Source organism: Amblyomma maculatum, chromosome 10 (assembly GCF_055883805.1).
Source record: "Amblyomma maculatum isolate TAMU_Amacu chromosome 10, ASM5588380v1, whole genome shotgun sequence".
Lineage (NCBI taxonomy): Eukaryota > Metazoa > Arthropoda > Arachnida > Ixodida > Ixodidae > Amblyomma > Amblyomma maculatum.
This window is the reverse complement of record NC_139353.1, coordinates 51,936,391-51,949,727: the sequence shown is the minus strand read 5'-3', so window position 1 is coordinate 51,949,727 and position 13,337 is coordinate 51,936,391. Positions and strand designations below refer to the sequence as shown.

Genomic DNA, 13,337 nt, shown 5'->3' with positions numbered 1-13,337 from the left:
GAAAGCGTAGCAGGGGGTGGCAGAAAGTTAGTTGGGCGGATGAGATTAAGAAGTTCGAGGGGTCATGTGGATGCAGCTAGCTTAGGACCGGGTTAATTGGAGGAACATGAGAGAGGCCTTGACCCTGCAGTGTGTATAGTCATGGCAATGATGGTGATAATGATGATCTTCTTCATCTTAAGTATCTATTTTATGAGTATGCTTCTAATTAGATAGAGCCACAGCGGACCATCACGTAATACCCTTAAATTGGATTCTAATTCATATTTTAATTTTGTTTTCCTTTGTGGAGTATAATTCTGAAGCAAACGCAATTGCGCGACACAATTGCTATTTCTGAGCAGCTCACATGTTAGGTTAAACATATTGCATGCCAGACACCTTATTGAAGATGTTGGGGTGAGTGTGCACAAAATTTGAATTCAATATATTCTGCTTCTGATTCAATATAATCTGTGGGAATCATTCAGAGCTGATAAACATCTCTGCGAGCCAGACCAATATATTGTTCAGAATTCCTCCGATATGGCTGTTTTATTTTGCGAACAATGTTTTATTGAAAGAATATTATACGAAAGTACTCAAGGAAATTTTGCCATACAGAAAATACGGGAAGATGTCTGAGGGAATATATTCGGACAATATCGAACAAACACGCGTTTCTGTTGAATGTAGTTTAGCCAGCAAGTAGTACAGAAGCAAATAGAGTGCCTGCAAGATGACTTAGATAGGTTTTCTGTGTTGGGTGCTAGCTTGGACATACTTTTGAACGCTAAAAAATGTGTACGCGTCATCTTTTCGAGGAAGCGCTCCTACCCGTCCTATGTATACACTATCGGCCATGTAGCCTTGAAGAAACAGCAGAATATTAAATACAGAGGTGTTTACCGTACTGCTGACCCGAGGGGGATAGAGCGTGTTAACTACATCGTAACAAAAGCTGCTGGTATCTTAGGTTTGTATAAAATTTGAGCCATTTCCAAAAGCATCTAAAAGAAATGTATTTTACCAGAGGCCGAACAGTACTCGAATATGCATCAGTGAGCTGGGACCCATACACTCAAAAACTTATTGCTAAACTTGAAAAAATTCAGAATAGAGCAGTCCGCTTTGTCCTAGTAAATTATGATAGAACACTTAGTATGTCCCAATTTAAAAGCAATTATGAGTTGCCAGACCTCATGCTCGAAGAAGAAACCTGAGTTTAAAGGTTTTGCACAATATGTAATATTACAAGACAGGTATTGACGGAACAAAATATCTGAAGCCGTCGTTCTATGTTTCAAAGCGTAGGGACCACAATTTAAAGGTGACGTACTCCGTTATTCCTTTTCTTTTTTTTTTTTTTTCTGAGAACGTTTCGTGAATGGAGTGTTTTGCCGCCATATGTTGTAAACATTGCATCAAATGAAGACTATTGTTAGGCGTTAAGTGCATGATTTCTTGTGTTTTGAAGATGAAAGTGTCCCTCCACTGCTGTAACGACTACCGACGGTGCAGGTATCAAATAAATAAATAAAATAGGTTTATTAACAGGGATGACTCCATCTGAGCTTGGTGCATTCACTGAAAGATGGCGAGCTTCTTCCTTCTCATACACTTCGTTCTTCTCTCTTTAGCGCTGCCTTACATTTCCCACTTCGCAGACGAAGCCCCCTGGGCTGGGTGTCAGTCCCGAGAATGGTACATCTTCATTCTTACAACATGCACCCAACTTGTGCTTTCTCCTCTTTAAAACGATTCCAGCTCGTTAGGGACGCTTCATGGTTCTCAAACTACGTCAGAGCTATGGTGTTGAAGAAAAAAAAACATTTCCTAGCTTTACTGCGGCATCTCAGCGATTGTACTTGCTCACCCGCTGGTAATTGCTGAGCCACTCGTCTGCGTCAGCCTTGCCAGAAAAGGCCCGCGGTAATGCTGCCAAGCGGCTGCCGCTGCGCCTTGTTGCTCTACGTCACCTTCCTGGGGCATGTTCAAGGGCAGCGGTGGAAGTACAGCGAGTCTGCTCCAACAAGGTCGAGAAGATTTTGTGGTGATCTACCCAGAACCTCCACTACACTGCCAGCTTTATTTAAAGGGATGACTCCAACTCAGCCTGGTGCATTCATTCAAAGATGGCTAGCTTCTTTCTCGCAAACTTCGTTATTCTCTCTTCAGAGCTGCCTCACATAATGTCAGGGTAGTATAGATTGTGCTGAATTATTCTGTCGCTGTCATTGCAGCAATTATTCACCACCAAATAGGCAATGTTCTGTCTGAATAGAAAAAGCAGCCTAAAAACCCAACTGTTGGAAACATAGTTATCCTGAAATGAAGCTTATTGCATTTCAGTATTATTAGTTACAATAGCCGCAATGGAAAATTTTATTAATCAAGGTAGAAAGTGACTAATTTTAGGTATTGGAAAAAATTATACGCAAAACACAGAAAGTAGCGCGCAACAACATCATGCACCGCACATCCCTAAATCATAGAGAGCCCTCGTTTCACCTATTCAATGATGAACATAATAAAATTTGCTAAATAGATAAGGGACAACTTGTAACCCACGGTTTTTTTTTTTTCATAGGTTACATATCATTTATATGAATTAAGTTCTCCCTCCGAAAATAACGTAATATTATCTCAAGCATACTATGCAGTCAATAAGCGCCTGAAAAAATAAAAGCTGTGTTGCATGAAATGAATCTTTTATTTGCTTGTCCTCTTTACGTGCCTCGCACAAAACTTATGGAAACGTTCATAAAATTGGTGCATAATTGTTCTTTTATTCTTTTTTATTGAAGATAAATAATTATTACATATCGCTAAAGCGATTCTACAATTTCCTGTTACACCATATTCTAAGGCTGGCAGTCGTGGAGGTGTTCGGTTCAAAACAGCACTAAAATATTTGCACAGCCTATCACTTAATTAAAAATCTGAGTTTATTTGAATGCCTAAATGCCCAATGATAATGTTTTATACAAGTGGAGCGCAAGGGCTTTAACGACTTTTCACTGGATAAAACGAATAGCCTCTTTAACCCAAAATTTTAAATAAATTAATTAAAATAAAGTTTTAATAATCTACTTGGAATGCTTGCAACAGTCCTTCTCTCGCAATATAATTACGCATGCTGTAAGTGGGGCGACCGAGCTTTGTTATCACTGCCAACAATACCGTTGAAGATCGAACACACCGAACTAATGTTCAAAATTATGGTACATTAGGATGAAGTTCACGTGAAGTAAAGGGTGATGATGAGTAATCACAGATGTCGTCAAAAGTCTCGAAGAGCGCTCATCGTTCCCGCATTTCCCCTGCCCCCGTCGAAAGCGACCGTCCTCGTCGCAGGAAATAAAGGGGAGGATGACTGGCAAATGGCACGAGTCGAGACATGTCTACAATCTAAGTTCCACAACAGCGACGATCATTGACAGGAGATACTGCGGAAACTTGATTTCCTCCCGGCGAAGTTTAATTGTTCACTCCTCGTGTATGGTTTGAAGAAGCAATTGAGAAGTCTCCCATGCAAGCCTGCTGTGCGGGGAGATATCGAAATAAAGGCTTCGTCACCGGAATTTAATGGGGCCACACTGTGCGAAGAGTCATAACAACTAACTGCTTTACATTGCAATCTGGGCGACTTTTGTGTTAAGCCTGGCAAGCTCGTCAAAATTGACAATATGTGAAGTGAATTGCTCATTGGAAGATTCGTTACTGTAATATGGGTAAATATAGGTGGAGAGCATGTCAGATAGGGCGCAATGAAAGCGTTCGGCAAGACCATTCATTTCGGAATCTTAGCGGACACTGTCTTGTGAACGGTGTTGGCGGCATGAGAAACTTGGGTCATAATTGTACTGATGAAACACTTGCCACGGTCGGAAAGGAGAACTCGAGGAGCTCCGTGTCCAGAATAATGTCTCACTGGAAAAAGATTTCTATCTCCGTCCGCAGCGGAACCAGACTAGTATTGCCGCGGTTTTTTCATAGCGTGTGAGGTGATCCACAGCTGTAATGATGCCGCAGTTCCGAGCCGCATTCAATGCTAAAGGGCACTATAGGTCGATGCCTACAAATTCAAAAGGGGCAGAGGGAAAATGAAGAGGTTAAAGTAGGCCCACTAGTTGTTGCGTCGACCGTCGCCAGCACACAAGAAGCAAACACTTCGCAACAGTCGCTGAGAGATCGGATGACAAAAAGTGGCTTTTGGTTCCACCCTATGTCTTATGGTAGCAATGAGACCAGTGGAGGGACTGCCGTGGAAGGCTTGCAAGATCTGACGAAGCCAAGCTTTGGTAAACTGAGGCCAATCAGGAATTAACGGCCCGATGGGTGACAAACCAGGCTTTGGCTATATGGCTGAAGAAGAATCCAAAGTTAAAACGTTTGATCGAAGCTTCCCAATAGTAGCAGACGCTAACATCAAACTGCTCCAGCCCATTCACAACGTCGCGGCCGAATAGGACAGAATAAACGGCAGTGTCACAACATCGTGTGGTAATAACCCAAGTTGGTTGACCGGACGGCTTAGCATTGGAGCGTGTGTGCGGGCAGTGCCGGATAAATACTCGGATTCGTGAATCACACGAGTTGGGGAAACAGCAGCAGTTGGGAGAATGGTCACCGTGATGGCGGGATGTTGATGGAGGTGTTCCATTCTGGCAGACTAACCGACAAGGATTCGACCAGAACATAGCTGTAGGGTTTCGGTTGAGAGGTACTGCGATCAACAGCAGGCTTAACCACTTGTAAGCTGGGCGATCAAGCTTTATTGGCACTGCGAACAGTGGCTTCAAAGATCGATCATATCGAATGTTGTTGTTGATGCTGCTGCTGCTGCTGCTGATGATGATGATGACGATGATGATGATGATTCACAAATGCGAATGACGTTCAAGTGAAACAAAGAGATACGATGAAAAACTTCAGATTTCGCTGAAGCTCCCGAAAACTGCTCACAATATATCCCACTTGAAACAATAATATGCACCTTACATATCCGGGTGTGGGTACGTTGCTGCTCTTTGATGCTTCGCCGGGCGAGTCGTCGGGCTCTTCTTCACGCTGCAAGTAGAAAGCGACGTCGGGGTTGTCTTCTGCCATATGCGGTAGCATCGCGTCGAGCATCGCCGTGAGCTCCGTGCTGTACACAACCATGAACGGAGTCGGTCTGGTTGTCTCCTGGATAGCCGTATTATACGCAGTCCAAAGAAGACAGGATGGCATGTCAGGTCTAATGTTCGGCGTCGAAGTTCATGGCGATCATGTCTGCGATTTTTTTTTTTGTTGAAGCGCTCTGTAAGTCCATACGTCTGCGAATTAAAGCAGTTCTCCGGTGGCTCATCTGACAATAGTTCAAGATGGCCTGCTTGAGCCCCGCCGTGAATGATGATCCCCTATCCGTGATGAGCACTTTGGGTGCACCATGTCGCAGAAGAATGCTTTCGACGAAGAGCCTGGCGACTTCTGCCGCGGTGCCCTGAGGCAGGGCTTTCGCTTCGGCGTAGCGAGTAAGGTACTCAGTAGTCATGACCATCCAGTTGTTACCAGCAGATGAAGTTAGAAAGGGGCCGAGCAGATCTATTCCCAATTTGCTGAAATTGCCTATTCGGGTGCGGTATAGATTTGAGTAGCCCAGCATGTCTGATCGGGGGTGCTTTGCGCCGCTGACACAACAGCATGTTTTCTCGTAATGGGAAACGTCAGCAGGCAACCGCGGTCGGTAGTACTTCTCTTGGATTCGCTGCAACGTGCGCTCAAACCCGAGATGCCCAGCTGTGGACTCATTGTGCAGCACCTGAGAATGTCCTACCGTAGAGTTTTAGGCCCAACAAGAAGCTGTGCGGTCTTGTTGGGTGCGAAGATCTTGATGAGGACGTCATTGTTTAACACGAACGACCAGAAATCACACCTGAACACGATAGGAGGGGAAGTGGTTTTTCTTTCCAAGTGATCGGCTCCGCCTTTCAGGTCAGGGTCTGATCGCTGTTATTGTGCGAAATTGCTGGCGCTTACCGGTCCCAAGAAAGCTTCGTCACCGTCTACTTTCGGAGGAACGTCGACGGGGCTTCGGGATAAGCAGTCTGCGTCTTATTGCTTGCTGCCTGGCGACGTAAAGCGGGCCCTCTACGGCGATGGGGACCTGGACCGACGGCTTGGTCCCCATCGCTACGCAGATAGTTTTCGATTTTAAGCGGTCCTTCACCGTGGTGGGCTCGTGGGGCGTCAACTGCAATTCCACGGAGGCCAACTCGATGGTATGGGCAGTAGCGTAGAATGTGTCCGGCCTCACCGCAGCGGAAGCATAAGGGCCGGTTGATCGCGGCCCTACAGATGTCGCACTTGCTAGGGCTTGAGGGTCGATGGTAGGCTTGGCGGGCGAGGGCTAAGGGCGTCGTTCAGCAGCAGCTTGTTGGTGACGAAGGGGCTTGGCGAGTCCCGTTAGAATACAGGACTCCGTAAAGCACCCGCATAGTTCATCGCGGTGGGTTCTTGCGTTGCAGCCGTCGGAGATGTCTCCTAAGGAATACTCAATGGCTGCTGAACTTCTTCACAGATGACGTCCACGACCGGTGCTAACTGAGGTTGCATGGGCGTGGCAGGTGTCGGCGCAGCTCTTTCCGGAGTATTTCACGGAAAGTTCCCGCCAGTCGGTATTAGCAGTGGACACAGTGGGCATACAGAGCAGGTTTGCACTGCACGGTTGTATTGTCGAGTGCGGGCGTCAAAGATCCCTTCCACGTTAGAGGCTTCCGTGACAAATTATTCAACGGTTTTCGGCTGGTTCCTGACGAGGCAGGCAAAGAGCTACTCCTTCACGTCTGGCAACAGAAATTTCAGTCTTTTCTCCTCGCTCCAGTCCACCCCACAAAAAGACTTTTCATTTCTTCAACGTATGCGATGACAGATTCATTAGGGAGCTGGATTCTGGATTGTATTGGAGGAGTTCAGCTCTTTCCCTGCTCACGCCGCTCACGAATACCCCCAACAGCGCCTTCTTGAATGCTTCTCACGCTAGGGAAGACTGGTGGTTCTCGAACCACGTACGTGTGGTACCATCAAGCGCGAAGATGTTCCGGAGCTTGAGAACGCTGTCTCAGCTGCTGAGTGCTGCTACTCACTCCTACTGGTCAAGTCATGTTTTGACATCTTCTCTCTGGGTGCCTTGGAAAACGGGTGGCGCTTGTTGCTGCTGCATAACAACTAGAACGGCAGACAGGGCCCTTGTCAACGTTGAAGCCTCCTTCCAGGGTCGAAAGGGGTCCGGCAGCATACCGTGTTCGGATTGGAGACCTTGATGTCGGCAGCTGGTTCGGTGGCCTCTTGGCTGTGGCAGAAACAGGGCTGTGGTCGTTTAAAGGGGTAGACCGGAACACGAAGGCAGCACCTCTACCAAATGTCACGTGGTGATATCAAGGCCGTAAACACCAAAGTAAAATGACAGGCGCAATCGCACAAAAATCAACCTGTTATTGGACTGACTAGGGCCCGCAAAAGTACAGCCGCCTTGATTTTTAACAATATAGCGCGAGCATCGACCAAACTGCTGGTCAGCACCTTACAACGGCGATAAGCGTGCAACACGGCGAGAGTTCGTGCATGCACAAGAATGTGGAACGTCGCAAACAGATATTGTGGCAGGGCGTGTGTCTTTGTGATCCGAACAGCGTAGCAGAAGACGCTCTCTCTTCGTGCGCGTGCGCGAACTCTCGCCGTGTTGCACGCTTATCGCCGTTATAAGGCGCTAAGCAGCAGTTTGGTCGACGCTCGCGCTATATTGTTAAAAATCAGGGCGGCTGTACAAAACAACTCGGTGGCGGCGATAACATTAAACCTGCTCTCTTGTCGTCGAACTGAGAATACTTGTCGCTCACGTACACGCTCAATTTAAATGCGGCGAAGAAAGATCTAGATAAAGCCGCAAACTGTGACTCACATAACCTGGATCTTTATCGAAATATACGCGGGTGGCTTGAATGTTCGAGATATATCTCGACGCAGCTTGCGCGACAAAGAATATGATAAAGCATCGGCTCGCGACAACAAGCATAAACAAACCAAGAATACAAAAACTATCCGCGCGCTGTTAATCACAGCGATAAAGCCGCATGTAGGCTGCTATCGAAAGCGAAGAAATAAAGATTAGAATATTTCGCAGCAGTTTATTTATTTTGCTCGTCAAGTAGGTCCTCAATACCGATGAACCCAGTGCCAAATTTTTTATGAGCGCGTTGTATTCATTTTTGTAATTACCGCCTGCTTACGGCTAGTAATGATGTTATGAAACCATTGTATATACCCCTAAAAATGTAATATTTTCTTGAAGAAAAAATGTTTTTCAACTGATCTACTGAAGACATGAGAAAGCGGCGCAGAATGTACCTTGACCTCCATTTAGGTGCATAAAGGGACTAAGCCATAGAACGACATAACAGTATTTCACGTTTTCAGATTTGTGAATAGCACTTCCTATTTTTATGATTGCCGCTTGGTTATTGTATTTGCATTAGCATTTATTTCTGCTCAGTTATCGCCATTGTTTTCCTCCAACACGCATGAAATCAACCTAATGAAACCTGCACGCTAGCAAGAACACATACAGAGGCACACCTTCTCCTGTAGAATAATCACTTTAGCTGTGATTCTAATCGCTAGATAAGCTTCAATGAAATTCCTCTAGATTCAATAAAATTCCAAAAAGAGCAGCTGAAGCCTTACAGCTTATTTAGGACCGTTACGTAGAGCTTATAATTAGTTATGTGCTTAAGAACAGTGGAAATCCGTAAATTTGATTCAAAGTGATACAAAATGATGCCTTACTTTCACATCCTGGTTGGGACTTCCCACCATTCGGGAAGAAGTCAACGTTGCCAATAGAGTCTTTGATTCCAAGCTTACGTTCCTGAAGGCTGCCTGAGTGTGTGTGTATAACGTCGACAAACTCCGCGTCATGGAACGATAGGGAAACGTTTGTTCCCTCAAACAATGGGCCGGCAGGGTCCAGACCTAAAAGGAAATACTCGGCAATGACTAAGTGCACAAATATTGCGAAGAAAAGGTAGTACAAGGGGAACATTCCAGACAGTGCCACTGATATTGCTGAGCTTGTTTGACCTGACTATCTAAGAGCTGCGTTCGCCGTTGCTCTTCGGTTCGCAGTGCCTTTCAATAAACCCCCATCCTACGGTATACAGAGATGGCCAGTTTAGCGAAGCAGTGATACATATCAAGCTTAATAAGGAAGATGTCGTCTTCCTTTTTGTCAAGATTGAGAATGGTTTAGAAGGCACAAAATCTGTTAAGTCACTAATGGTTTTCATCAATACTGCCGTAAAACACTGAAGGAAGGGGACCGCCTTAAAAAGGCGCTACTAAAGGGCTGTACACAAGAAGTACACTTTGGTAAAACGGTGATATAAGTGACATTTACATGCATATTTGTTGAATACCCACATATCATATGGCACCTGCAAAAAGGATAGGAATGGAATATGTCTCAGGGAGGCCAATGACATTCTCGACGCTTAATAGTGTGTTGAATAAAGTATTTTCCTCCTCCGCCTGCCTCAGGGAGAGACAACAATAGACGCGATCATTGTGGTCTGCCCCCGCAACTCGAACTGTATTTTACCGACAAAAGCATGTTTTCCTAATTCTCGTTCCTGGGTCTACGTTATATAAACACCCGTTTCTGAAAGTACATGAATAGGTCAATCTAAGTGTGAAACATGTATTTCACCTGCAAACAAAATATAAATGCCTCGCAGTTAACAGTTGTAAGGTGGTTTCCGGAAACGCGTGGAACTGACGTTGTTGATGGTGTATTTTATTTGCGAATGGTTAGAACATGGCTGCCGACAGAATGATAGAGTCGGCTCGGACAATTTCGGGGTGAATGATAGTGTCAGTTTGGTGTTTAAATACTTGGCATTCCTTTTTGCTACCTGCTTTGATGCGATAATGTGAACATAAAGGATAAAATTATGGAACAGTCGAAGCAATTTGACGTTGTACAGCGACCTTTCAGTTCGTCAAGCTCCACGTAACCCGCGCGAACGCTTCCCAGTTTTCACAACTGCTTGTGCGTTCCTCGCGGCTTTGGGTAATATAAGCATTGCAGGAAGTTTGACTTTTTGTGGAGACCACTGATTTTCTAATGAAGATTGTTGGAGTCAGAATGAGTACAGCGCAAACGAACTACAGAAAGGAAAATACTAGATGCAAGGTTAAGAGACCATAGAACAAAGCGTTGCAGCTAGGGCTGAAACTCGGATAATTGAAATGCGGGTGGAATGTGGTAGTTCAAATTCTGTTGTTATATAACGGCAGCACTGCAAATTTATACGTTCTATATTGGATACCGTCACGGTGGCAATCCCCGAGGCCACAGGTAAATCGAAGCTGATAAGGCCACCTGCGGCCGTGTGTGTCTCAATGACGCCCGCCACGTGACGCATTCTTGGTTGGAGCGGTCTGTGGCCGAAGAAATCGCTGCCGCTATGGTACACCCTGGAGACACCAATCCGAAAGATCCCCCCCCCCCCCCCATCTTAAAGAATAAAATATTTTCCATTTTTTGGAGGAGAGACTCAAATTTTGAAGATTTGGCGAAATAATAATGAGACAATAAATAATGTTTAGGTAAATTACGGAGGAGACTAATAAACGCATTCTGCCTCTTAGTTCCCGCTGTAGAATCTCCCTCCCGTCACACAACCCTAGACCTAGGAAGAAGATTGGGAAACTTCCATTTCAAAAATATTTTTGGCCCGTCTAAAAGTGCCCGATCTAAAAAGTGTGTGTGTGCATGTGCGGAGACACACGCGCACTCATAGTGACAGTTACGAAGGTCGAACCGAAGGTTGAACTTTGGAATAAACTGCTTCTTGCTCCTGCCCTCTGCAAGTTGTGTAACATCACTGAACCTAATGTATTTTGTTCAGCATACACACAATTTCCAAACTAATTTTACCCAGGGGTTAAAAAATGACAGATTTGAGGTGAGCTAGAAAAAGCACTTGTATACAGCTGTCAGTCAACTAGCCCATCACAGGCGATTATAATTTTGCAATTAACTGATTAGTAATTCAGATAATTTTTCCAATTGAATACATGCTGTCTTCAGAAAATAAATGTGATTTGTAAATTTGGAGAGCCCCTACTGTAGCCACATTTTTTGCTGCTAAAGAAAATCTCACGTGTAGCTTTTTCTAAGCTCTAAAGAAAGACCACGAAGGAAAAACAAATATCAGCTGACTGCGCATTTGCGCGCCACGAGTTTGGTGCATCAATCGTGGTTTGAGTGAACGATGTTATTGGCGGCTGATACTCGACAGCACTGTTCCAACAATAGGCAGATATGTTGGCGACGAATGCAGCGAGTGCGGTAAGCTCGCTGGAACTTGCACCATCACGAGCGCCGACTTCCCGAAGCGGACGGAGACACCACCGCAGACATATCGGCCTGCCGCCTCAAATGGTCCATGGAGCGAAATCCACAGCTGCTTTCGTTTACTCAAATCACGGTTGAGAGCACCACAATCACGCGATATATTTTTTTTTGTATTTAGCAGGCTTCCTTTCAAGCTTCGAAGAATGATACACCTGAGGCTGTCTTTACCAGAATTAAATTAAATTGTGGTTTGAGAAGGTGCTGTCAGACTTTTGCGAATCATATTTATTGTTTAAGGGCAATAAGCTAGAAAAATTATCTTATCTACTCATTAGTTAATTTCACAATAGAAAATGCCTGTGGTGCTCCAGATGACTGGAAGCTGTATATACTGACCAACATCAAATGTTTAATTTTTGACCTTTGGCTAAAGCTAGCTAGGACACACTGTATGCCATCTAATAAGTCCAGAACAAAGGATAGTTGGTCACGTTTAGTGGAAATACATTTCTATAATATGGGTGAACTCTTCCATGTATGCACAACTCTCGGAAATTACAGATCATTTCTAAATCATAACCGTCGGCTTAAATTAGAGAAAGAAAATTATTTGGCCTAAAGAATAGCAGCATTCTGAAATGCTTATCAGCTGTCCAAGAAGGGACCAGTGCTTCGTGACGAAGCCTTAAAAGTAGTCAGGAAACAAATGTAATTAGAAGCGATAGTTACCGCGGTTAAGACCCTCAAAGTGGAATACGTAGGTGAATAAGAATGGGGACAGTGCGTTTCGTACTCATTATCCGGTAAAAAGTTGCAGTTTATCAAAAATTATAGCGGGCCATTTGTCCACATTTATTCGACCTTAATTGAGAATGGCGCAATTTACTACTGTAACAAAAATCACAGTTGTAACTTTATTTGTAAGCAGGGGGTAAAAAGAATGAGGGAACAAACGGAGTTTAATGGCTTGTCTAAATGTCAAAACAGATATCTACCGGCTGGATTTGAAATAGAATTGTAGAAATAGACAGTGCTTTAAAGAAACCAGGAATCAATTAAAATGTTGCTCGTGAATGTGTTAGAAGTGTAGTAAGAATGCTTGAATGCATTTGAACATTCACCCCCATTTAACTTCTTACAACAGAGCCAGCGACTTGGGGGTCGAATTTTTGCATTAATCTACATCAAGGTATATCAATAAAATTACAGTTACGGCATGGGAAGTGACAGGAAACCATAGGCCGCCATTTTGCAGCCTCAATACCAACCTTTACCGTAAGTACGAAATTGGTCTGCCCGTGTTGCTCGTGAACATCCGTAGCGTCCACAAGTGCGGCCAATGCCGCCGGGTGCATGGTTCTGATGTTTAATTTTCGTGCTGTGAGTTCTGTGTCCGTTATTTTAGACACTGCTGACGAGAGAAATGATAATCACAGTCACCAATGACTGTGCGGGAGGCATAAAATTTCACAAACCATTGGGGAAATCGGCACTGCAACCGGAAGTCGGCAAGTCAACGCCAACAGATGCTGTTTTCAAAGGCGGGCGCGCTCCTCAACCTACTTTCTTTATTTCGTTCTTGTATGTTAGAGCGTATGCGTCGCTAATAATTACTATTAACTTGGCTTTTATAGAAGTCGCCCCAAATAAGTTTGCGATGGTGTGACGAGTGTTGGAACACCTGTACTTGTTTCTTTTACTTAACCTCGTGTGATAGCAATTCGAGGTCCCTTTAATACAACCAAGAGACCTTCAAGAGAGCTAAAGTTCCGCCGAAAATGTTAGCGTGTCATATCGGCAGATGAGACCAAAAAGCAGGGTGATGTGGTCGGAACTGGCACAGGATGAGGTTAATGGGATGGGGCTGAGGCCTATTTGACGCTTGTTAAGAATTATATGGGAGAAGCCTATCTGGCGCTGCTAATAAGAGGGATATGGGAGAGGACTATTTGACGCT

At 44.6% G+C, this 13,337-nt stretch overlaps 1 protein-coding gene across 7 annotated transcripts in view; it reads right to left on the bottom strand.

The window, feature by feature from the left end:
• LOC146176383 (uncharacterized) overlaps positions 1–13,337 on the bottom strand; it is a 76,314-nt gene that overhangs the window by 8,303 nt on the left and 54,674 nt on the right. For all 7 annotated transcript variants that reach the window (XM_084582733.1, XM_084582731.1, XM_084582729.1 and 4 more), the window contains one exon: positions 8,809–8,994. In XM_084582733.1, the coding sequence (XP_084438859.1) occupies positions 8,809–8,994 (186 nt within the window). The remainder of the gene's footprint in view (positions 1–8,808; positions 8,995–13,337) is intronic.